General features: G+C 44.8%; 1 protein-coding gene across 6 annotated transcripts in view; it reads right to left on the bottom strand.

Annotated features, from left to right (window-relative positions):
- Nucleotides 1-4650, bottom strand: part of PAXIP1 (PAX interacting protein 1) — a 60824-nt gene extending 56174 nt beyond the window's left edge. For 2 of the 6 annotated variants that reach the window (XM_017519755.1, XM_017519765.1), the window contains exon 1: nt 4124-4245. Coding sequence is in view for 2 of the 6 variants with exons in the window: in XM_017519749.2 (XP_017375238.1) it covers nt 4124-4204 (81 nt within the window). In the remaining 4 variants the exon portion in view is untranslated. Of the gene's footprint in view, nt 1-4123; nt 4394-4550 lie in introns of those variants that run through there. The other 4 variants (XM_037735418.1, XM_037735428.1, XM_017519749.2 and 1 more) reach the window with 4 other exon arrangements.
- Nucleotides 4651-26057: the final 21407 nt, after the last annotated feature.

Here is a 26057-nt window from a genome sequence, read left to right as displayed (position 1 = left end):
AGTCAAGTACTGGACATGGTGTGTCCTCAAGACAGATGGGCTGGACAGACCAGGACACAGCACAGTCACTGCCATGGCAGGGCCACGCACATGGCACTCCTGGGCTTCCAAGTTAAAGGTTGGGCACGGGGAGTTTCACCACAATTAAGGAAAGATTCTGAAAGAGGAGATAATGAGCAGAAGCCTTGTGAACGTCTGGGTGTCAGGCAAAACCCCATACACCGAGGAGGGGGCAGTGTTGAAGGCACCGAACAGGTGAATACACACCAGGCCATAAATAGGCTTTCTAACACCCTATGCAAAAAAGTCTGCTTCATTCTTGGGTATCTGCAAGGACACTGAAGGATTTCACACAGGAAAAGCAGCACAGATTTCACAGAAAGATGACTGCGTGAAAAGAAAGGATTGGGTTGGCTGGCTGGGTTTGGTTGGCTGGGTGACTAAAGAGGCCCGTTAAGAAACAAGTGCAATAACCCAGGTCAAAGAGGCATCCACTAAAGGATGGCACGAGGGGCGGAAGGCAGGAAGATGAAAACGAGCTGGCAAGCCTTGGTGTCTAGACGAGGTACAAGCACAACGGCAAAGTCCAGACTGAAACGGTGCAGGAATAAGAGGGCCACTCACTAAGGAGGATACTAGAAGGGCGGCGGGTAGGGGAGGCAAGAACGTGTTTTAGCGCGGGCACACTGCTCTGCAGGGGCCATGTGTAATATCCAGCAACAGGCATCCAGTTGCAGCAAGGAAAAGAAGTGGATCTCACCTAACAAAAAGTCATCAGATATTACATAGACAGGAGCCAAAGCCATGAGCATGAAGGTGATCCCATTGCAGAGTGGGAGGGGAACTAGAGAGTGGACACCACAAATGATACTTCAGGGCCAGGTGGGGAAGTACATATTACAGGAGAGGAGAGTCCACAGAAGCCAAGGAAGTGAGGGTGAGGAACAGTTGAGTCAAATACTTCAGAGGAGGTGGCTAGTGTCTAAGCTGACAACGTATACCAAGTGTGAAAGTGATATGGTGCCCAAAAAGCTGAAGTGACCCACAAGAGCAACGCTCTTCCAGGTCCCTTCTCTGCAGCAGAGAGCTTTCTTCTTTCACTTATTAAACTTTTAGAACAAAAGAACGCCAGGGGTGGTGGCTCACACCTGTAATCCCAGCACTTTGGGAGGCTGAAGCAGGCGGATCACTTGAGGTCAGGAGTTCGAGACCCACAAGGCTGAGGCAGGAGAATCACCTGTACCCAGGAGGTGGAGATTGCACTGAGCTGAGATGGTGCCACTGCACTGCAGCCTGGGCGACAGAGCGTGAGTGAGCCGAGATTGTGCCACTGCACTGCAGCCTGGGCGACAGAGCGTGAGTGAGCCGAGATTGTGCCACTGCACTGCAGCCTGGGCGACAGAGCCAGACTTAATCTCAAAAAACAAAAACTTTTGTTCCAACCTCAAAATAATAATAATAAAATAAAGTGACCCTCAAGCTAGGCAACCTTTTCACAATACTATACCAACCATTAACAGATATGAACTAGGGCAGAGGCTCAATATTTAATAAGTGAAAAACAACGACTGCTGGCCACGGGCCACTTTACCTTTACTCCTTCCCTTAACCTCTAAGCATCTTTAGCTTCACGCATCCATTCGACTTGTCTGCAGAAGGGGCGCCCCTCCTTTTCCTATCCTCCAGTCTTTCTGATCCTACCGCCTTCTTCATGAGTCCTGATATTCCAGTCTCTCCCTGTCCACAGCTATGCTCCCTCCACCTGTAAACGGTGAAGTCTCCCACATCCTCCCATGTGCTTGTGATGCAACACAGATCCCTCCCAGCCCTCTATTCCTCGGGCACCTTCTGTTTCCTTCTCAGGGCAAATTTCCTGAAAGAGTCTAACCTTTCTGTTCACAGTTTCCATTCACCATTCAGCTCCCTGCAAACCAGTTCCTTCCACCGACACTCTACCAAAAATACTTATTCAGTTTTCACAGACTTTAGGATGCCAAAACCAAGCACTTCTTTCAATCTCCACACTACTGAATATCTTAATAGATTTATCTCATGTCATTCTGTTCCACATATAGTGATCATCCTGATGTATTCCAAATGCACAAATGCCTTCATTCCTCAGCACACACGTTCCACGTGAAAATATTCCTTCATGTTCCCAACTTCTGCTTATCTCAAAAGCCAACTGAAATGACATGTACTTAGTGACATTTCAGTGGTGTCTGCTCTGCACCCCAGTGGAGAAATCTGCTACCCCTTGTACTGTGATGTGTCCAAGTGTGTTCCCTCCCCGAACAATGAGGGATGCTCAAGGGCATGTACCATGTCTTCTTCACCTTTATGTTATACCTTCCACCCAGCCCATGCCTGCCTCATACTAGATGGTCAACATGTGAACTTATAATCCACAGTCAAAAGAGTCAGAGAATCAGATGTCCAGGCTCTAAACTTTTCAGAAAATACACTCTTTTAGATGAAAGTGGTTTGCCAAGGACATTTTTAAGCACTTAAATTTAATTCATAGTTGAGTAAATATGATTCCAGTTCAACTTGTTCCAGGTTTTAAGTAAAATTTGGTTCAAGTGCCTTGTAAGAGCCAAAGTCCTAAAATCAAACAGGAAGGGTAGGAAGAAGGGGACAGAGAAAAACCGTAGATAGAAGAAAAAAAAAAAATGTGGGGAGAACAGGGAATCATCATCAATGCTGGAAAAAGCTAACACTGTTATAGCACTGCTGCACTCATTTTGATCACTCCGTGTTCAGCAACCGTTTTACTCTTTAAATGAAAAGCAAGCAGTTTCTCTCTTTTTTTGGGGGTGAGATAGATTCTCGCTCTTGTCGCCTAGGCTGGAGAGCAATGGTGCAATCTCCGCTCACTGCAACATTGGGCTCCCGGGTTCCAGAAATTCTCCTGCCTCAGTCTCCCGAGTAGCTACAACTACAGGCGCCGGCCACCACATCTGGCTAATTTTTGTATTTTTAGTAGAGATGGGTTTTTACCATGTTGGCCGGGCTAGTCTCGAACTCTTGACCTCAGGTGATCTACCTATCTCAGCCTCCCAAAGTGCTGGGATTACAAGCGTCGAGCAACCACGCCAAGCCTAAGGTCACAGTGCAAAAAGGATCCAAGAAAGTTGTCACTAAGATACAAAGACGAACCTCAAGAAGGCCAAGACCAATCAGTCTTCTACACCATCCAAGTTCATTTGCTAAATATTAGTCTCCGACCTTCCAGGCCTAACTCTGATCACTCGGCATCACCATCCTGCAAGGTGGGCGCCACTGATGTCACACCCAAGGCAACATAAAAAAAAAACTGTACAGTTAAACTTTTACGAAGGAAATATTTTGAAGATTAACCTGAAGAGGATTCAACCAAGATGCATTCCTGTCACTGACTGATAACTGTGTGACATCAAACAGATGTATTATTATAGGAATATGAAGGAAAACCCACAATATTCTTTGGCATGAGCCCAAACTACACAAAATTAAATGTGTAACGTGATGGTGTTACCAGAGTACCGTAAAATTAATCATCCACCTGGGAAAATCAAGGAAGACGAATGCCAGCCCCCACGTGCAAGGACACAGGCTGGAGGGGAGCGCTCCTCAGCCTCGCACAGAACCGCAACTGCCCGGGAGACGGAGGCGGCCACGCCGGGGCAAGAACTCGGCCCCCGCCGGCCAAGCGAGCCCGGGAGCCGCGCGCGAGCTGTCCGGGCCGGGGATCCCGCAACCTCTCGTTCGTCCTTGGAGCCGCGACGCCAGGCGCTGGGCAGGGGAGATGCGACCCCGCGCCAGTCACGCTCAAGAAAGGAGCAGTGAGCAAGGGGGCCCGCTGGGTGGGGGGCGACGACCTCAGGGCCCCAGGCCCGGGGCTCAGGGCGCGCACCAGGGGCCGAGGCACAGAGCCCCCGCCGCCCGGGCCGCCCTCCCCCGGGCCCCGGCCTCCCGCGCCCACCCCGCGGCCGCCCCCTGCCCTCGGCGCAGTCAGGCCGGCGGCCTCGGCGGACCCGACGCTCTGCGCCCGGCGCGCGCCCGCGGCGGGAGCGGGGACGGGGACGGGGACGGACGGGGACGCGGACGCGGGGGGAAGCCGCGGCGGGCGCGGGCGCGGTACCTGCGGGTCGATGTCGCCCACCGCGTAATACTTGACCTCCCTGAACATCTCCTCAGGAACTTTGGGCGACTGGTCCGACATGATCGCGGCGGCCCGGGAGGCTCCGCGGCGGCGCCCGGCCCCGCCCACCCCCCGCCCCCGGCCCCCTAGGTGTCCGGCGCCCCCGCTCGCCCCGCCAACGGCCCTGCCCGCGCGGGCCGGGCCCGGTCCTGCGAATCGGGGTCCGCTCCCCCGCCCTCCGCGCCCCCGCCCGCGCCCGCGCCGAGCGCCCGAAGCGCGGGAGCCGCGCGCGCCCTGCGGGACGCACCATCCCGCCCCGGCCGCCGAGGGGGAGCGCCGAGGAGCCGCCCTGCCGCCGGTGACGCCTCGCGCCTGTGCCGCCGCCCACGGCCCCCGGGGAGCTGACAGCCTTGGGCTAGCTTCGAACCTCGCGGTTCCGTGGCCACCGGTCTGCAATGAGGGGGCTCTTGGGACGAGGGGAAACCCGCGCCCCCCTCGGCGGGGCCGAAGTGAGCCGGTCCCGGGAAGGAGGGGAGCAGGCAAGCCCCTCCCGTCACCACACGCGGCTGCTCCAGAGCGGCGCATGCGCGCGGCGAAGGGGCGGGGCTTCGGGACCGGGCGCGGGTGCCCGAGCGGGAGCTGGAGCGGGATCCGGGATCCGGGCTGCGGCCTCCTCGGGCTCATTGCCCCGGGGCAGAGTGGGGTTGGGTGTTGCAGGCTGTTCGCAGTGGCCGAGAGCGCGGCCGGACCTGGAGTACTGCTTCGGCGCCCGTGCGGGGACGCGCTGGGGGGACGCCCGGCCCCGCCACTGCCTGAGGCCCCGCTGTCCTGAAGGGCCGGGCCTCGTCCCTGGCGTCGCGTCCTGTCCGCGCTGGAGGAGAGTCCCAGACGGCCCAGCCCGCGGTGCACCTCCAGCCCCAGGAAGCCCCGCTCGGCAAGCTAATACTACACAGCGGCGACTCTAGTGCTCCTGCTTTTGTTTACGCCTCGCCTCCCCTCCGACAAAATTCCCCAAACACGGCAGAGTGGCCTCGGGGTCACCTGCCCGAGACACCTGCGCGACCGAAAGTTGGGAGAAGAAATAAGGCCTTGATGACGAACGCCGCCGTTCACGACGTTTATTTCCAATCTCACGACAAACCGGAGACCAGAAACTCCCGGGTGATTATCGGAATATTACCTGGTCCTAAAACTGGAGCATTGGTTGTTAACTTAATCTGAACCAGGCCCGCGGTGCCTTCCCCACAGACCAGAAGTCACTACTGCCCAGCAGAAAATCATTTTTAAGTAAATGTTAGTGAAAATTTAAAAAAGAGAAGGGGCCGGGCGCGGTGGCTGACACCTGTAATCCTAGCACTTTGGGAGGCCCAGGCGGGCGGATCACGATGCCAGGAGATCGAGACCAGGCTGGGCAACGCGGTGAAACCCTGTCTCTACTAAATATATCCTGGCGTGGTGGCGGGCGCCTGTAATCCCAGCTATTCCGGAGGCTGAGGCAGGAGAAATGCTTGAACCCGGAAGGGGGAAGTTGCAGTGAGCGGAGATGGCGGCACTGCACTCCAGCTTGGGCGACAGCTAGACTCCGACTCAAAAACAAAAAAGAGAAGGCTTTCAAATTTCCTCTGTGCTACGCTAATGTAGCAGATTAGATCACTTTCCAGGCTTTAAGTTGGCCTTTGTTCTACCATTTTTTTAACGTGTGATAAAAGTTGTGTTGGTTCATTCATCAACATACAATCTGTTGTTAATAGATTGGTGAATACAGTTTTGTCTTTAAATTTGCGTGTATGTCATGAGTGGTTTTGTACAGGCAGAAAGTAAACCACACATTTAAATATACTTAATGATTTATCATTCCAATGTTTGCTGTTTTTTTTTTTTTTCATTTGTCTCTTGAACAAGCTGAAATTCTAAAGCTCAAAAATTTCTTTTACAAATTTAGATTGATCATTCCTAATCTGAAACCTAAAATGCTCTAAAATTCGAAATTTTTTGAGTGCTGACGTGACCCCACAAATGGAAAATTTCACACGTGCCCTCCTGTCACACTGGTTCACAGTCAAATCACAATCAAGCCAGGTGTGGTGGGCACCTGTAGTGCCAGCTCCTCGAGAGGTTGAGGCAGGAGGATTGCTTAAGCCCAAGAGTTTGAGTCCAGCCTGGGCAATATAGCGAGACCCTTTCTAAAAAATGAAACAGTGAAAACATTTTTTTAAGAAATGCCATCAAAACTTTGTTTCATGCACAAAATTATTTAAAATATATAACCTTACCTTCAGGCTATGTGGGTAAGGTAAGGTGTATGTGAAACAAATGAATTTTCCATCTAGACTTGAGTCCCATCCCCAAGATATCTTATTACGTATATGCAAATATTACAAATCAAAAATATCTGAAATACTTTTGTCCCAAGCATTTCAGATAAAGGCTACTCAACCTGTAATTAAAAACACTGAGTGCTTGCCTGAAGGAGAAACCAAGAATGTATCATCCATCCTTAAATTTGTATGACATCTTTTGTAATCAGGAAACCTTCTATTACCTAAGAATATATTTGATATATTCTGGTATATATTTTCATTATGATGTTTTATGTTCTATGTTGGGAACATATCAGTATAATAAATACTGTAGGTCCAAATACAGATCATGCCTTTTTATTGACCTGTGTGAGAAAACTTATCATTTCTGTGTGAGAGAACTTATTTATCCTTTTGGTTTTTCTTTTGTCTTTTGTTTTTTGAGACAGAGTCTCACTCTGTCACCCATGGAGTACAATGGCGTGGTCTTGCCCACTGTAACCTCCACCTCCCAGGATCAAGCGATTCTCCTGCCTCAGCCTCCCGAGTAGCTGGGACTACAGGTGCGTGCCAGCTCACCCAGCTAATTTTTGTATTTTTAGTAGTGATGGAGTTTCACTGTGTTGGCCAGTCTGGTCTCGAACTCCTGACTCATGATCTGCCAACCTCGTTCATGATCCGCCTGCCTCAGCCTTCCAAAGTGCTGGGGTTGAAGGTGTGAGCCATGGTGCCTGGTTGTCCTTTTGTTTTTCTTGGTTAAACACAAACTAAGTAGGTGATTTTATGTTAAAAGGCCTGAAGTGGACTTCAACTAGGTATTTTATTTTGTGAATTAAGAAAGCAATTCATAACGTTCAAAAGAACAAGCTTACCCTACTTCAGGTTCTGATAGTTAATAAGGCAAATTGTGGGATGAAGAAATCTGCTATTTAAGGCCTGAACAGTTGCTTAGGCCTATAATCCCAGCACTTTGGGAGGCCGAGGTGGGCAGATCACCTGAGATCAGGAGTTCAAGACCAGCCTGGCCAACATGATGAAACTAAAAATGCAAGTCTCTACTAAAAATGCAAAAATTAGCTGGGCATGGTGGCATATGCCTGTAATCCCAGCTACTTGGGAAACTGAGGCAGGAGCATCGCTTGAACCCGGGAGGCAGAGGTTGCAGTGAGTCAAGATCATACCACTGCACTCCAGCTTGGGTGGCAGAGTGAAACTGCATCTCTAAATAAATAAATAAATAAATCTATTTATTTAAAACCCCATCAACCTGTCAGAATTTGTAAAATACCACATGAACTGTTCGAAGTGTCCACCCAAGTGGATCTTAACAGCAGCAGCACCCGGAAGGGCTGGAGGCAGTGTCACACAAAATATACCTCAGAAAGTCTCAAATACTACTGCTTGACCAATAATGAAAAAATGAAAATGTTTAAATTAATGTCATGTGGATAAAGGATGTTCTGAGGAAGTCTAAGAATCTAGCACCCTGACATCATGAAGAATAACCCATCTAGCAGAGGACATAAAGATGGCAAGTCAATGTTTAAAGACAAGTAGTAAACTCATGGAAATTATCTTCCCCAAAATGGCCATTTTGCTTATGGAACAAAATATGTTGACACTGCTGTATCTTATTCACAGTTAAATAAAATTCTTATTACTGGTTTTGTGACACATAAAGGATGATCCATTTGTAGGATAAAAACTCTCAGTTTATTAAACAGAAGCTTTGTATTTGTTTTCTATAATTTGAAGCATATATCTCTTCCAGATATGACACTGAGCATTATTATTTTTAGACTTCCCCCAAGTAAATTCAAAGCATGATCATTTTGTTGATGATCAGCCTTTGGAGAATTAAACAGCCTGCTTACTGCCAATACTAGCTCAGTAAATATGGTAATATGTTTCTCATTTTCTATTTTGCAAAATTAGATAACCTGAGCCTAGGAAAAATATAAGTGAGAAATTTTTTTAAAAAAAAGTAGAGTTGGGGATATTTAACTCAAATTGTACCTACTGGTGGAAACTATAGGCAGTTATTTAGATTATTTCCAAGGGGCTTTTTAAAAATGTATTTCTATATTGTATACAGCAGTCTCAGTCTCGATCTCTCCTGTTCAGTTCAACTAGCTGTTCATCTCTTAAGTTAGGTATCATTAATGTTTAGTAAACCTTTAGTTTGGGTTTATAGACAACATTTAACTTTCTCATGAAAGGGTCAGAATACTTAAGTTGCAGGCACAAACAGGTTATGGTTTAATCGCAGGAGAACCTGAACTCAAAATCTGAGCATTGCTTCTCTGTAGGAAAGATTCCATCAGTGAACCTACACGGCACAGTTGGCACCAGTGTCATGTAGCTATTCCACGTTGGAAAACTAGAAGTCACGAGTTACGGAAAAGTGTAAATTACCCCAAAGCCTATACTCAGAAGCAACCACTATTGAAATCCTTCTACACATTGTCCCATATAAATATTTTTTCCCTAAAAGAAATTATACACCATACTCTGCCACTTAAAAAAAAATCAAGACTGCCTTTCCATGTCAGTAAGTAATCGTCTATATCATTTAATGGACACATAATCCTCCCCTGTTTGAATGTACAATATTTAATTCTATATTGTTGCACGTTTGTTGTTTCCAATTTAGCAATTACAGTACTCCAATGAAACAATCATCTCAAAATACGAATGCATGTGTAATGTATTGTAATGTTCCATCCTTTAAGGTCAGAAACGATGTCCCAGACCTGTCTCCCATCACACTGAGAACAGGGCAGTAGCAAGATCAGTGATTCTCAACCATGGGCAATTTAGCCCGCTGTGGTACATGTAACAATGTCTGGAGACATTTTTGGTGGTCCCAGCTAGGGGGTAGGGGATGCCACTGGCATCTAGTGGTAGAGGTTAGGAAGCTGCTCAACGTCATGCAATGCACAGGACTGTCCTCCATGACAAAGAACCTGTGCAAAATGTCAGTAGTGCCACTGCTGAGAAACCTGGGTTAAGATCATGTTGTAATTACATTTCAGTGGACTAAGACTTTGAAAGTTTCAGCCGGCCCCAGTGGCCCACGCCTGTAATCCCAGCACTTCGGGAGGCCGAGGCAGGTGGAACACTTGAGGTCAGGAGTTCGAGACCAGCCTGGCCAACATGGTGAAACATCGTCTCTACTAAAAATAAAGAAATTAGCCAGACATGGTGGCCTGTGCCTGTAATCCAGCTACTTGGAAGGCTGAGGCATGAGAACAGTTTGAACCAGTGAGGCAGAGATTGCATTGAGCCAAGATCGCACCACTGCACTCCAGCCTGGGTGACAGATCTAGACTCCATCTCAAAAACAAACAAAAAAAATTTGCATATAACTCCTTCAGACATCTTTCTTCCAAATGGGACCTGGCTTCTGTCATCATGTGGCTTTGCCAACTAAACAGATGGGGACAAAGCATATAGAGTATCATGCTGCAGTTCTACAGCTGGGCTAGCAAGAGTGGCATACATACCTCCAGCCATTTCCACTGGCCAGAACCTCATCAACGTCTCCTGACACCTCCGAAAGCTGCATGGGAGACTGCTAGGTGATGTGGTCTTCTTATGTGACCAGGAAAAGAAAATGGCATTGATGGTATCTTGCCAATTTTTGCCATTTTTGGTTTTCAAAAGAATTCTTATACAAATTAAGATTAGAGAGTGTAACATAATATGAAACAAAATTCTCAAAGATAATTTTTTAAAAAAAAAAACCTTAATATGAAACAAAATTCTCAAAGATAATTTTTAAAAAAAAAAAACCTATCTACTCAGTAGATATTTGTTGAATTTCGGATTACTGGCTTTATACATAGAAGATTAAGCTTATTCTTTTTCCAGCCTGGCCAACATGGTAAAACCCCATCTCTACTGAAAATACAAAAAAAATGAGCCAGGCATGGTGGTGCACACCTGCAATCCCAGCTACCTGGGAAGCTGAGGCACAAGGATCGCTTGAACCTGGGAGGCAGAGATTGTAGTGAGCTGAGATCATGCCACCACACTCCAGCCTGGGCAACAGAGTGAGAGTCTGTCTCTAAATAAATAAATAGCATTCTCCTTAAAAAGCAAACACAAGGTACTTCTCCGAGGCCTGTGAGGGATGTGTTGGCTATCTTCCATTTGTCCCACTCCCCATGTCAGATCTGTAGTCCATGATGCCCCACCTTTTTCTCTGCCCCTGGGAGCTGACCTGAGCAGATTATATAAGTACAATCCCTTGCACATTGGCTTCTAGTTGAATTTGGTCAATGGGGAATCTCAGCAGAAAGCTGGGAAGTGAGCAGGGGAGGAGAGAGGATAGGGTGTTGATTTCCCAGGTTCCTCATCAGCTTGCCTTGAGCTGGCAGAGGAGCCCATTCTATACAAGTCTCTCCTTCCAGGTTCTGGGAATCTTTCCTGCCCCTCATCCCGTGGACCTGGGGGTGGTGAAGACTCACCTGCTTCTCCCCGCAGGCCCCTTCACTCTCCAAGCCTTTGTAAGCAGTCCCTTGATAAACCTTCTCAGATGGTCCTAATTTGAGTGTGTTGCTCCCAGTGGTGACCCTGCTGTAATGGACAGGAAAACATTATAGGGACAATGAGCAATTCTTAAAACAGTGTGTCTGCTCTCAAAAAACTAACAAATACTTGCATGCACAAGCCGAACACTAGTGGAATTCTGTAGAAATGCAGCAGAGATTTAGAAACGAGGTCCCTGTGTGCCGGAATACCTGGGGAAAACCTCTTGGATGGAGTGGGTGTGAAGGGAACAGCTGCTGAAGGGAGAGGAGAAACCACTGAAAAGAGGTCAGAACACTGATATTGCCAGATAATGGGTGAACATTTTGGATATTAAATAACTGATGATTTAAGATAGAAATAGGGAATAACAAAAAATAACATTCTGTGTCTAGCACATGAAGATCTTGGGACCTCGCCAGAGGAGGTTGTTACATTTGAGACTTAGCATAATTCTGTGGCTATGATAACAGAAAAGAAAATTGCTTACCAGCTATTTAAAGTTAAGTACTTTGTGGCAAGCTAGGCATGGGATTGACTGTTTACTCATGTTGTGGGTAAACAGACATATTGAATCTTAACTGAGATTTTAACCCTTGGTACCTGAGAGCGTGACCTTATTTGGAAATGGGGTCTTTGCCCACATAATGAAGATGAGGTCCTATCAGATGAGGATGGGACCTAAATCCAGTCACTGGTGTTCATATAAGAAGAAGAAAATTTGAACACAGACACCCAGGAGAGTGCCAAGTGGTGACCGCGACAAGGGCTGGAGTGATGCGTCTAAAAGCCAAGGAACACCAAAGTTGCCGCAGACACCAGAAGCTGGAAGAGGGCGGGAAGGACCCTCCCCTAATGCCTTCAGAGGAAGCATGGCCCCACCATCATGTTGATATTGGACTGCTGGCCTCCAGAACGGAGAGAATGAATGTCTTTGTTTAAGTTGTCCAGTGTGTGGCACTTTGTGACAGTTGACAGTATCCCTGGCAAACCAACATTCAACACATCTGATGGGTAGTCAAGACGAAGCTAGAAATTAAGAGGTCTGACCACCCTTGGAATTGATTTAAGCCAAACAGTGTACTACATGTGCCCTGCTAAAAATTATAATAACAAGAATTGTTACAGCCTGAGAGTGACCCTAGGATTTATAACTGACTTTGAGTGCCCAAGAACTGTGTGATGAGTCTATTAAGATAAAATTATTTCAATTCCTTGCTTTAGTTTCTTTACATGTCTTCCCTTTTTTCCTACTAACATACACACATCCAGTGGTCATTTGAAGCCTGGGTGGGTCTATTGGTAAGCTTTGACTACTAGGTTATGCTGTGGAAATTAACTCCCAAAGTTCAGTGGCTTAAACAAAGCTCAATTCTCACTCATGTGTTGGGCAGGCATGGTTCTGCTGCTCTTCTCTCTGGAACCTCTGCAGAAGGCCCTGGCAGTTCTGTGACCAAGGGGAAAGCAGAATGGCAGAACCGTGCAATAGTTAATACAACTTCTCTTTGGAATTCACACACATTCCATTTGAAAGGCAGTCTTGTTGCCACGCCTGATGTCAACGTGGAAGTGAATCTGTCCCTCCCACAGGGAGGCACCGCCAGTCATGGCACGGTGGGCGGGGGTGTGTAATCCTCCTCCTGGGAAGACAGCAGTATGCCCTACCAATGCTCCCTCTCAGTAGCAAATGTAAATGTATGGCCCTTCTGTACTCCACATGCGTGTCTTTTAAGAAGAAATTGCCAAAATTCCACTCAACTCTAGCATCAGGCCAAAAGTGCAGCCATCGTGGGGCCTCTACAGCCACTCTAGATGTATCTTCTCTCAGCCTAGTAACGGGTGGATGCCCCTCTTCCCGGACATACATAAGAGCTGGGAATGGTCACTCCACTGAGAACAGGGAGGATGCAGGCTAACGCTGTCACTGGTCCAGCACGCTACGGGCATCCCTGCGGGTAGATGTGGAGAGGGCTCCCACCTCAACTGTCACTACCAGTTAACCTCCATTAAATTACGTTGCACTTACACACAACGTCCGAATCTCATGACTCTATGCTCACAGGCACCGGGGGAGGTTGGAGGAGCTGGCCTATGGAGCTACTTACTTGATCACTTCGGGGTGAGAACCCATTGGTGAATTCTCTCCTTTCTTTGCCCCATTTTTGAGACATTTCACCAGGCTCCTCACAAGGCCCCCATTGATCTCGTACCAAGTCCCATTGGGTGGCCAGTTTGATCACGCATCCCTCCCGCCCTGTTTCACCCCCTGCACCGCACCCCTGCCCCCTGGGGTCACTTTCCCAATCAAACAATTTGCACACAAGCCCTTGCCCAGGCCCTGCTTGAGAGGGGCAATTTGGAGAGCCCATGCCAGGGCCAAAGCAAGGCACAAGGCCAAGCCCACAGTGAACAGGGCAGGAACTATAATCCTACAGGAAAGCAACCAGTGGTGAACAATACACAACGCACGGCTGCGGTGGAAGTGGCGTTGTGCCTCTGGTTTCTTTTGTTTGGTTGGGTTTTGGTTGCGGTTAAAGGCATGGTTCACACTCCTCAGAGAGCATCTTAAGAGTTAGGTTAATGCCATGGTTTCTAGTACATCACAGTGGACTTTTCATTATTCAGAACTGTTCAATCTGCCCAGCAAGTAATTTCCTACAATTTTCCAGGAAGTATTAACACGCTCACCAATTGCTGTTTCTTTAAAGTTAATGATTCTTCACACTGTGATATCTATATTTGTCTGGGGCAGCTAAATTTTTCCCAGTAATTTTGCACATGCAACTGAGCACGAGCTTAAGTGGCATTATTAGGTGGCGTCTAGAAGCTATACTTGTTCAGATTTTGTGAACTAGCAGGGAGACAGCCCAGCATGGGACTCACACCTGTATGTTATTATAAAGACGTGCATACACAGAGGAACTGCTTCTTCTGCAAAATAGTTTATTTAGACCCAACCTTTGTAAGTCTAGCCTAGAGAATGTCAGGTCCTCAGACTAAAACCAAAATACAAGTCTAGGAAATAACAAAATATCTTCTAAGTCAGAAGCGGCCAGGCTGGAGGGTGATTGAAGGCTTCTATTGTTTCCTTTATTGCCTCTGAAGCGTGTGAAAGTAAAACTGTTGTCGTGAATCCTATTGGTCATTTGATTAAAAACACCCAGTAGCATTAACATGTCAATTGAGCACATTTGTTTACAGTAATTTAAAAAATAAATGAATTAAGCATTCAAGTTTTGGGGAAGGAATTGTGCCCCATCGGCTTCTACCAGCGCTTCCTAAAACCTTGATTAGATGGGCTAAACTTAATTCCTGTGGGTGTTCATAGGTCCCAGGTATAGGAAATGCATACTGAAGTAAGAGAGTCCTGACATTTCGGAGAATCCCCACAGACTGGGGCTACTCACCTTCCTGTAGGCAAGACCAGTGTCTATTGAAGATATTCTCTGCTGGCAAATGATTTTTGGCATTCGCTTTTGGGAATCCGTATTCATTTGCCCACTCCCACCCTGCAGAGTGCCCCATGTACTTGTCAATTGCATGGAGCCTGAAAACAATGTAAAAAAATATTCCTGGCAGGATAGCTGCTTAGATATTTTCAAGCTTAGGAAAATCATTTTTTCACACCTGTAACTCCAGCACTTTGGGAGGTGGAGGCAGACGGATCACTTGAGGTCAGGAGTTTGAGACTAGCCTGGCCAACATGGTGAAACCCTGTCTCTGCTAAAAATACAAAAATTAGCCAGGTATGGTGGTGAGTGCCTGTAATCCCAGCTACTTGGGAGACTGAGGCACGAGAATCACTTAAAGCTAGGAAGTGAAAGTTGCAGTGAACCAAGAATGCACCACTGCACTCCAGCCTGGGCAACAGAGCGAGACTCCATCTTAATAAGAAAAAAAGAAAGAAAGAAAAATTATTTTTAATGGCACCCAGAAACACAATCTTATTCTTTATTTGGTTGTTGCTCTGGACGTTTCCCAGAGGTTAGGAATTCCTATCCAAAAATGATGTTGACAGGCATGACAGTTTGGGGTTGAAGAGAAAGTCGGGCTTGTTTGCAAACTATATCTTTAATTTTATCTCAGACATTTCACCAGCTAATTAATGAAGATCCTAAGCCAAGATCTGGTTCTGTATCAGACCACCCTGCAAAGATTTTAACAGCTCCAGCTCCAACTGCCTGGTCTGTTACTCCTGTTTAAGACTCTGTCCGTCTCCAAGATGATGGGAGTCGATCTCACTTCTTTCAGAGACTACATTGAGGATGAGAAAGGTGAGGCCCAAGGAATTCAGGTGACTTGCTCGATGTCCCAGTTACTGGCAGAGTTTGGGTTATACTCCTCTTTTTAGACTTATTCTAATTCATTCTTTACAAACATTGAAATAAAAGAGTTTTAATTTCTTATACAATAGAAATAGAAAACAGGTAAACTCTTGAAAAAAGTAATATTTATACTACAGAAAAATCTTTCTTTAGGTTGAAAAGAAAACACAGATTGATATTTTTCGTAGCTAATATATACATATTCCTCTTTTGGAATTGGTGAAGTGGAAGAGACAATTTTATGTTTAATGTCTCGTGTCAGTTTCAATTTTCTGATTTAATTAGTTTCCTAATTAGAAGGGGTTAAATTAATTAACCTCATTATTTACTATATATTTAATGATTTCTCCTCTATGGGGAGTTACTTAATTTTCAATAATTGGAAAGCTTATGACAAGAGGGAATATTGCCAAGTCTTATACTTATTGTTTGATGCTCAGTGGCAGGAACAAGACAGATTAAGGGGAACTTTAGGTGAGATATCAGATACTTGCAAAGGTATTTCCTACTTGCTTTGCATCATGATGCATGTACAAACCTCAATTGAGATTCCATACTTTCTGTCCAATTTGAACTCAATGGACATGTCCTTTATTTAAGGATAAAATACATCCTAGAACATAGAGTTCTACAGGAAATAGCCCTGTCACATGATCTCAGTTATAGACTATAAAACAATCACGATGCATCAAATTGTACTAAATAATTATAATGAAAAGGAGAGTTCCTGAAACTATCATCTGGTATCAATGGCATAATAAAACACAGTGTTTTCTCAGACCTGTCATGGACTAAATGGATGACATTTGCTAAGCCTAACAGCTATATGGCTTGAGGAAATCAATAAGTTATCTTACTCCATGTTTATAAATGTAAACAATTTGTGGATAACTGTGTTTTCATGTAGCCATGTGTTTTCAGAGAGCAAAAATGAGGCTGCATCTACAAAATGGCCGAGCCTGCCTTCTCTTCCCACTTTTGAAGGGTGTCTGCGTGGAGATTTGAGCAGCTAGCCCTCCACAGGCACACACGGACAGAGACAGGGCACCAGTGCCCATTCCTCCCTGTCTCTGCATTGCCACTTGTCCATAGCACCACTACCTGGGGGACACCCCAATCCACCAAAAGGTTACGTGAAGAAAGCTTAGGTACTGGTAACAGTTTAAAACACAAGCCCAACGCATATAGTACAGTGAAGTGGACTGATGATAGGGAATCCACTGTAGTTGAACAAGCCGTTACTGGGCACGTGGGTGCGTTGCAGACAGGCCTTGTGTTGCATCAAGGCCCGTCCATAGAATGAATGAGTTCCAGCCTGTAAGCAGCGCATCAAACGCCAGCGTGAGTTGTATAGGGTAATGGAATTCAAAGTGATGAGATGCCACGGAGACTGGGATGTTTCAGGAGGTCCGTTTGGAGGAGATCTCTGGAGAGAACTTCAAAGATCAACAGGAAGAGGGGGATGCCTATTCCCTCTGGAAGAGAATCCTGAGCAGAGGCCTGGGTTTCGGAATGAACACAGTGGGCGGCAGAACTAACAGTCAGCTCCTGCCTAGAGGAAGATGCTGTGGGGTGGAGCCTGGGAAACACATACAAAGGAGTAGGTTGGAGACCTTCAGGGAAAAGCATTGTGTGAAGAAATGACTGTCCAAATTTCTCATAGATTAGAATCCTGCTATTTTAAATTCCTATCAAAAAAATTTACATGCTGAAACTGAGACACCGAAAACTGAGATTCCATTTGATTCCATTCGAAAAACATCTGCCCCTATTCAGTTTGTTTTATTTTTTTGAGACAGGGTCTCACTCTGTTGCCCATGCTGGAGTGCAGTGGTGCAATCTTGGCTCCCTGCAACCTCTGCCTTCCTGGTTCAAGCCATTCTCCTGCCTCAGCCTCCCAAGTAGCTGAGAGTACAGGCATATGCCACCATGCCCAGCTAATTTTTGTATTTTTGGTAGAGGCAGGGTTTCACCATGTTGGCCAGGCTGGTCTCGAACTCCTGATCTCAAGTGATCGACTGGCCTCGGCCTCCCAAAATGCTGGGATTAGAGGTGTAAGCCGCCACGTGTGGCCTGCCCCTATTCAGTTTATAATAGCAGGCAAAGTAGCGCTACTAGTTCCATAACATCCAAAAAAGCACTAGACAATGCTGACTCACGGCTCTGGTTCCAAAACTTCCCACGGCTTCCCACCACTTGTAGGCTGAAGTTCAGTCTCCAACTCCCTAAGATGTTGCTTTCCACCATAAACCCCACCTTTGTACGCCATAGCCCGCGCCCACCAGGCCTGTGCGCCCCCGCTCTCAGCAGACGAGACTGCTGTCCTCGACTCTCCAAACACATCCAGAGCTTTCCCACCTCAGCCATGCTGTGTTCCATCACCAACAACCCTCTGCACACATGCACCTGCACAAATCTCATCACCTCTTCCTATGGCCAACCTCAGATGCCCCATTTCATGAAACATCTCTGATGCCTTGAGAAAGAATTTATTTGGTCTCTTCTACTTGTGATTTACAGAAATATAAATAAATTATATAACGGGTGGCTCTTTGGCATGGATCAAGGATGATTACCTCAGCCACATGTGAGAGAGTTCATTCTACCCAACGTAATGGCTGGTGCGGTGCTGCTGAGAACCACTTTCAGGGCAAGTAGTATGAACAGGGCTGGAGGGAGCCTCAAATGTGAGAGCTTGCCTTCATCCCAATACTTAAAGTATCAAAAAGACTTTATCCTAAAATACGTTGCCATCTCATCACCACCACCACCCCACTCTCAACCCCTCCACTACTAAAATGAGGTTTTGTTTTTGTTTTAAGACAGGGTCAGTCTGTTGCCCAGGCTGAAGTGCAATGGTGCAATCACAGCTCATTCCAGTGTCGTCTTCATGGGGCCCACGCGATCCTCCCACCTCAGCCTCCCAAGTAGCTGAGACCACAGGCACACACCACCAGCAACTTTTTAAATTTTGTGTAGAAATGGGGTCTCAGACCGGGTATGGTGGCTCATGCCTATAATCCTAGCACTCTGGGAGGGTGAGGTCCACGAATCACTTGAGGTCAGGAATTTGGGACCAGCCTGGCCAACATGGTGAAACCCCAAGTCTACTAAAAGTACAAAATTTAGTCAGACATGGTGGCAGGTGCCTGTAATCCCAGCTACTCAAGAGGCTGAGGCAGAAGAGAAGAATTGCTTGAACCTAGGAGCCAAAGTTTGCTGTAGGCGGCGATCACGCCACTGCACTCCAGTCTGGGTGACAGAGCAAGACTCCGTCTCAAAAAAAAAAAAACCCCAAAAAAACAATAAAGGAAATGGGGTCCACTGTGTTGCCCAGGCTGGTCTTGGCCTCCCAAAGTGCTCGGATATCAGGTATAAGCCACTGTACCTGGCCTAAAATAAGCTTTCTTTTCCCTTAACACATGATCTCTTCCATATTAAGTATGAGGCCTGATGTCAAATGGATGATGAGTAAATATTTAAGGAGTGGATAGATGCATTTGGAATGAATTAACATCACTGCCCCGATTTTTCACCTTTTAAGGCCTCTTCAAAGATAATCATCATAATACAAATTTAAAACTTCTTCTAATGAGGTTTCCTTGTTTTACTGCATTATACTTTACAGCTGGGGAAACACATTTGGGACGCTTAGAATAGCAGTCAGCAAACATTTTTCTTTAAAGGTTCAGATGGAAAATATTTTAGGTATTGTGGTTTATAGAATCTCTCTTTTGACTTCTCAACTCTGCTATTGCAGTGCAAAAGCAGCCCCAGACACTCTGTGTACACACCGGCAAGACTGCATTCCAATAAAACTTTATGTACAAAAACCAGGCAGCAGGCCAGGGTTAGCCTGTGGGCCCTGGTTTGCTGAGCCTCTGTTGGGGTTTCCAAGGTCACGCACTAAAAAGTGCAAGAAACAAAGAAAGACTAAAACCCAACAGGTGTTCACTAACTAATGAGCCTTTGACCCCCACACAGCACTCTTTCCACTTCACTGTGATAACTCTGTGGTCTCAGGAGGTCTGTCTGAATGCTTGACCATCAGGAAAACAAGGGAATTAGGGCTAATTAATTAGTCAAGACTTTGAAATCCATTGAGAAATGGGGCCTCATATTAAGTGCAAACTATCATCCTAAGTAATATATTTGTGGCACTTTCATTAAATTTTCTCTCAAATCTTGAAAAATAAGTATCTCCTAGCTGCCAAGACTTTCATCTTAGTATAATTATGAAGCCTCCCCAAATAATCATTTTCCGGTTTGCGATACTCAGTGGGGTACAGGGCCAGCTGCGGAGCCTGGACGGAGCTGTTTAATTTGAGACTTATTGGCACAGCACAGGTAAAATGAAGAAAGTCTCAGTGAAATTTGCTCATCGTGTGTTAAATATAAATGCTTATTGTTTAGTGAAGCTCATGGAACAAGAAAAGAGCACCAATCTAAAAGGAGTTAATTCAATGTCTCTCAAGATCAATATAGGAATTTTAGGGACGCTTTTCACTGGTATTCATAGAAAACATTTTATTAGGAAAAAGGCAGATATTCCAACATGTCATAATCATTTGGGGGGTGGTTCTTTTGTTTGTTTTGTTTTGCTTTGCTTTGCTTGAGACCAAGTCTTACTCTGCCACCCAGGCTGTAATGCAGTGGCATGGTCTCAGCTCACTGCAACCTCTGCCTCCCAGGTTCAAGTGATTCTCATGCCTCAGCCGCCCGAGTAGCTGGGACTACAGGTGCCCATCACCATGCCCAGTTAATTTTTGTGTTTTTAGTAGAGACGGGGTTTCACCATATTGGGCAGACGAGGCTCAAACTCCTGACCTCAGGTGATCCACCCGCCTGGGCCTCCCAAAGTGCTGGGGTTATAGGCATGAGCCACCGTGCTGGACTGGTTTTGGTTTTTTGAGACAGAATGTCACTCTGTCACCCGGACTGGAGTTCGGTGGCATGATCACGGCTCACTTCAGTCTCAACCTCCTGTGCTCAGGTGACCCTGCTTCAGCCTCCCAAGTAGCTAGGACTGCAGGTGCACGCCACCATGCCCATCCAGTTGTTCGTATTTTTTGTTAGAGATGGGGTTTCACCATGTTGCCCAGCTGGTCTCAAACTCTGGGGCTCAAGCAATCTGTCCACCTTGGCCTCCCAAAGTACTGGGATGACAGGCATGAGCCATCACGCCTGGCCTATTTTAACCATTTTAATGAACACAGTCACCAAAGAGAAAATGGTCACAAAATGAGATGTGTGGTTCCTCAAATGAATTAAAATACTTATTCACTTATGTGAATAAGTGAATAAGTTTGCTGAACTCCAGTCTGGGTGACAGAGTGAGATTCTGTCTCAAAAAACCAAAACCAGTCCAGCACGGTGGCTCATGCCTATAACCCCAGCACTTTGGGAGGCCCAGGCGGGTGGATCACCTGAGGTCAGGAGTTTGAGCCTAGTCTGCCCAATAAGTGAACAAAATACTTATTCACTTATGTGAATAAGTATTTGAACTTTAAGCTTAGAGCAAATTTAGAAACTGCAAATCCAAAAGGGCATCCGTGAGTCACTTCTTGTTATGAACTTTCTATTCCCAGTTAATTCTCAAGACACATTTTCAAAGATGTTAAGAACTCCACCACATAGAAGTTCTAACACTGTACTACGTTTCATGAATAGGGTTCACAAGTAATTCTCTCTCGGTGGTAAATCCGTTCATTGTTTTCACTTAAAAACATGCTACTCCTTAGTAAGACAAAGACCATAGTAAGAATATTATTAGTTGGCCAGGCGCAGTGGCTCACGCCTGTAATCCCAGCACTTTGGGGGGCCGAGTGGGCAGATCACTTGAGGTCAGGAGTTTGAGACCAGCCTGGCCAACATAGTGAAACCCCGTCTCTACTAAAAATACAAAAATTAGCCAGATATGGTGGCAGGTGCCTGTAATCCCAGCTACTCGGGAGGCTGAGGCAGGAGAATTATTTGAATCCAGGAGGTGGAGGTTGCAGTGAGCTGAGATTGCACCATTGCACTCCAGCCTGGGTGACAGAATGAGACTCCACCTCAAAAAAAAAAAAATATTATTAGTCAAGAGTATGGAGCACAAAGGATGAATCAAAAAGAAGCTCAAAGGAAAGAAGCATGCTTTCATTGGGTCGCCTTGACTTCCGCTATTTCCACTGGCAGGTAAGGCACCCTCATGGGGCGCATGTGAAGAACACTGGTGTGCGCTCTTGACCCTGTTACTCACGCGCTCGCATAGAGGAAAGCATCTGTGTCACACCTGAGGAGGGAAAGAAAATAAGACCATGAAGAGCAAAGGCAAAAACACTTACTTTTAGAACGCTTTGTCCTGGCAACGTTTCAGTGATTCAGTGATTTATAGAGGCCCGGGTAATTCTGGCACCTTTCTAAGTGAGAAAATTTACTTAATCCATTTACATATATGAGGCAACAACTATGTGAACTTTAGAAGAAGTATTTTAAAAAATCAGGGGAATATGCAGATCATGTTGAATCGACTTGTACGTTCTGTTCCTACAAAAATTTTCAATGTATTGGATATGTGTTGCAGCGGAAGAAAAATACCTTTCCTTCTCCCTTTCTAAGTTTTCAGGTGGGCTCCTGCAGCAAAAAACAGATTAACTACAGACAAGTATGTAAATGTTAAAAGTCTTACATGACACAGGGGCCTTCATAAGGAAATGAAAACCCAAAAAAATGGTGGCATCTGATTATTTTTATACTGGGTTTGGTGAAGAGCGGACAGAGGGGAGAAGTGAGAGAACAAAGGATCTGAGCTAAGCACGGTGAACTCGACAGTGAGAGTGGTCTTTTCCTCTCGGTGGAGGAGGGCACCTCTCACATGAGGACCTGATGACCTTCAGGGGAGAAGAGGGACTGTCAGAGTCCTTCTGGCCATTTCTCAAATGGCTGCAGGCTGAAGTATTCACTTTATCAAGCTGCCCTATTTTGGGGTAGCAGGTCTTGAACACCACTGTAGAGAAACATCATACAAGCTGGAACTAGGGCCGGGTGCGGTGGCTCACGCTTGTAATCCCAGCACTTTGGGAGGACCAGGGAAGTGAATCACATATATCTTTCCATTTTTGTGTGTGTTCTCTTCAATTTCTTTCATCAACATTTTATAGTTTTCATTGTGGAGATCTTTCATTTCTTTGGTTAATTCTTAGGTATTTTATTTGTAGTTATTATAAATGGGAATACTTTCTTGATTTATTTTCAGATTGTTTGCTGTTGGCATATATAAATGCCACTGATTTTCATATGTTGATTTTGTATCCTGCAATTTTAATGAATTGCTTTATCAGTTCTTACAGTTTTTTGGTAGACTCTCGGTTTTTCCAAATATAAGATCATATCGTCTGCAGACAAGGATAATATGACTTCCTTTTCCAACTTGGATGCCCTTTATTTCTTCCTCTTGTCTGATTGCTCTAGCTAGTATTCCAGTACTATAATGAATAACAGTGGTAAAAATGGGCATTCTTGTCGTGTTCCAGAACTTAGAGGAAAGGCTTTCAGTTTTCTCCCATTCAGTAGGATACTAGCTATGGGTCTGTCATTATACAGCTTTGATTGTGTTGAGGTTTTTGCCTTCTATACTGTCTTTTTAGAGTTTTTGTCATGAAGGGATGTTGAATTTTATCAAATACTTTTTAGCATCAGTTGAAATGATCATGATTTTTGTCCTTCATTCAGTTGATATATCACACTAATTGATTTGCATGTGTTGAACCATCCTTGCATCTGTGGGATAAATTCCACTTGGTCATGATGATCTTCTCTTTTTCTTTTATTTTGGCACAAGGTCTCACTCTGTTGTCCAGTCTGTAGTGTGGCAGATCACTACACTACATGGATCACTGCAGCCTCAATGTCCCCGGGCTCAGGTGATCCTCCCGCCTCAGTCTCCCAAGTAGCTGGGACCACAGGCATGTGCCACCACACCTGGCTAAACTTTTTCTATTTTTGCAGAGACAGGGCTTTGCCATGTTGCCAAAGCTGGTCTTGAACTCCTGAGCTCAAGCAATCTGCCCACCTCAGCCTCCCAAAGTACTGGGATTACAGGCATGAGCCACCATGCCCAGCAAATAATCTTTTTAAAGTGTTGTTGAGTTTGGTTTGCTAACATTTTGTTGAGGCTTTTTCCATCAATGTTCATCAGGGATATTGGCCTGTAGTTTTCTTTTTGTGATGTATCTTTGTCTCATTTTGGTATCAAGGTAATACTGGCCTCATAGAATGAGCTTGGAAGTACTCCCTTCTCTATTTTTCAGAATAGTTTTAGTAGAAGTGACATTAGTTCTTTTTTAAAAAGTCTGGTAAAATTCATCAGTGAAGCCATCGGGCTCCAGGCTTTTCTTTGGTGGGAGACTTTTTATTATGGCTTCAGTCTTGTTACCTGTTATTGCATGGTTCAGGTTTCGGAGTTCTTTACGGTTCAATCTTGGTACGTTGTCTCTAGGAACTTATCCACTTATTCCAGGTTTTCCAATGTATTGGCATATAGTTGCTCATAGTAGCCTCTAATGAGGCTTTGAATAACAATTTTTTGCATTTCAGTGGTATCAGTTGTAATGCCTCTCTTTTCATCTCTGATTTTATTTATTTGGGTTTTATCTCTTTTTGTTTTCTTAGTCTGGCTAAAGGTTTATTGATTTTGTTTATCTTTTTTAAAAAAAACACCTTTCATTTTGTTGATCTTTTGTATTGTTTTCTTCATTCCAATTTTATTTATTTCTGCTCTGATCTTTATTATTTCTCTTCTTCTACCAATTTTAGATTTGGTTTGCTCTTGATTTTCTAGCTCTTTAAATCACATCATTAGGTTGCTTATTTGAAATGTTTCTGATTTTTTTATGCAGGTGCTTATAGCTATAAAATTTCCTCTCTGTACTGCTTCTACCATATTTCACAGGTTTTGGTATGTTGTTTCTATTATCATTTGTAACATGGTTTGGCTGTGTTCCCACCCAAGTCTCATCTTGAATTGTAGTTCCCACAATCCACACATGTCATGGGAGGGACCCAGTGGGAGGCAACTGAATCATGGGGGCAGTTTCTCCCATGCTATTCTCTTGACAGTAACTTCTCATGAGATCTGAAGGATTTCCCCGCTTTGTTCTGCTCTCATTCTTCTCCTTCCTGCCGCCACGTGAAGAAGGATGTATTTGCTTCCCCTTTCACCATAATTGTAAGTTTCTTCAGGCCTCTCCAGCCCTGTGAAGTTGTGAGTCAATTAAACTACTTTCTTTTGTAAGTTACCCAGTCTTGGGTATGTCCTTATAGCAGTGTGAGAATGAACTAATACAATTCGTTTCAGGAAATTTCTTAATTTCCTTCTTAATTTCTTCATTGACCTATTGGTCATCCAGGAGCATATTATTTAATTTCCATGAGTTTGTATGGTTCCCAAAATTCCTCTTATTATTGATTTCTAATTTTATTCTATTGTTGTCCAAGAAGATACTTGATTTAATTTTTTTTAAATGTTTTAAGACTTGTTTTGTGGCCTAACATCTGGTCTGTCATTGAGAATGATTCATGTGCTAAGGAGAAGAATGTGTACTCTGGAACCATTGGATGAAATGTTCTCTAAATATCTTTTAGGTCCCTGTGGTCTATAGTGCTGATTAAGTCTTTGTTGAGTTTCTGTCTGGGAGATCCATCCGATGCTGAAAGTGGGGTGCTGAAGTCTCCAGCTGTTTTTGTATTAGGATCTATCTCTGTTTTAGCTCTGATAATATTTGCTTTATATATCTAGGTGCGCCACTGTTGGGTGCATACATTTACAGTTGTTAGATTCTGTTGCTGAATTGACCCCTTTATCATTACATAATAGCCCTCTTCGTCTCCTTTTATAGTTTTTGTCTTGAAACCAATGTTATCCGATATCGATATAGCTACTCCTGCTCTTTTTTGATTTCCATTTTCATGGAATACCTAAAAAATAAAAAATTTAAATGCAATACCACTGGCATAGCAACAGATTAGACAGTGCAAAAGAAAAGGTCAGTGGACTTTAAGACACAACAATGTAAATTATTCCAACAGGAACATGGATTTAAACATAGCTGAACAACAATGACCATCAGAACCTTAGTTCCTGTCAGACAAAATGAAGAAGCCTCACATACATGTAGTTGGAGTCCCAGAAAGAGAGAAAACTATTTGTAGAAATGATAACTATTTTCCATGTCTGCTCTCTAATGTGAACCCACTAGATGCCAAGCACATACCTCAAGAAGAATAAACCAAAGAAGATAACTCCAAGGCATGTCGTCATTCAATTTCTACCAACTGAGAGGAAATATTCGTGATTCATGTATCTGACAAAGGACTTGTAGTGAGAAAATATGAAGAACTCCTGAACTCAACAATAAGACAACAAACTGAAAGCCATAAAAATGGACAAAAGAATAGAACACATATTTCACAAGAGAAGACATGTAAGCACCTCAATGAACACATGGACACTTGTCTAACACCTCTATTCATTAGGGAAATGCAAATTGAAGTTATAAGATGCTACACAGCATGTCCAACAAAGTAGCTAATATTAAGATAACACCAAATGTGGTAAGGTGTGGATCCACTGTAACTCTCACGCATTGCTGGAGTCAGTGGGAAACGGTGCAACCAGCCACTTTGGAGAGGGATCTGAGAGTTTCTTATACAGCTAAGTGTTTACCATATGACCCAGCAATTCCACTCCTACGTATGTTTTCCGAAAAGAAATGAAAACATATGTCCACAAAGTCA

Source organism: Cebus imitator, unplaced genomic scaffold (genome assembly GCF_001604975.1).
Source record: "Cebus imitator isolate Cc_AM_T3 unplaced genomic scaffold, Cebus_imitator-1.0 Scaffold20, whole genome shotgun sequence".
NCBI lineage: Eukaryota > Metazoa > Chordata > Mammalia > Primates > Cebidae > Cebus > Cebus imitator.
The sequence above is the reverse complement of the archived record's forward strand: the minus strand, read 5'-3'. Positions and strand labels throughout refer to the sequence as shown.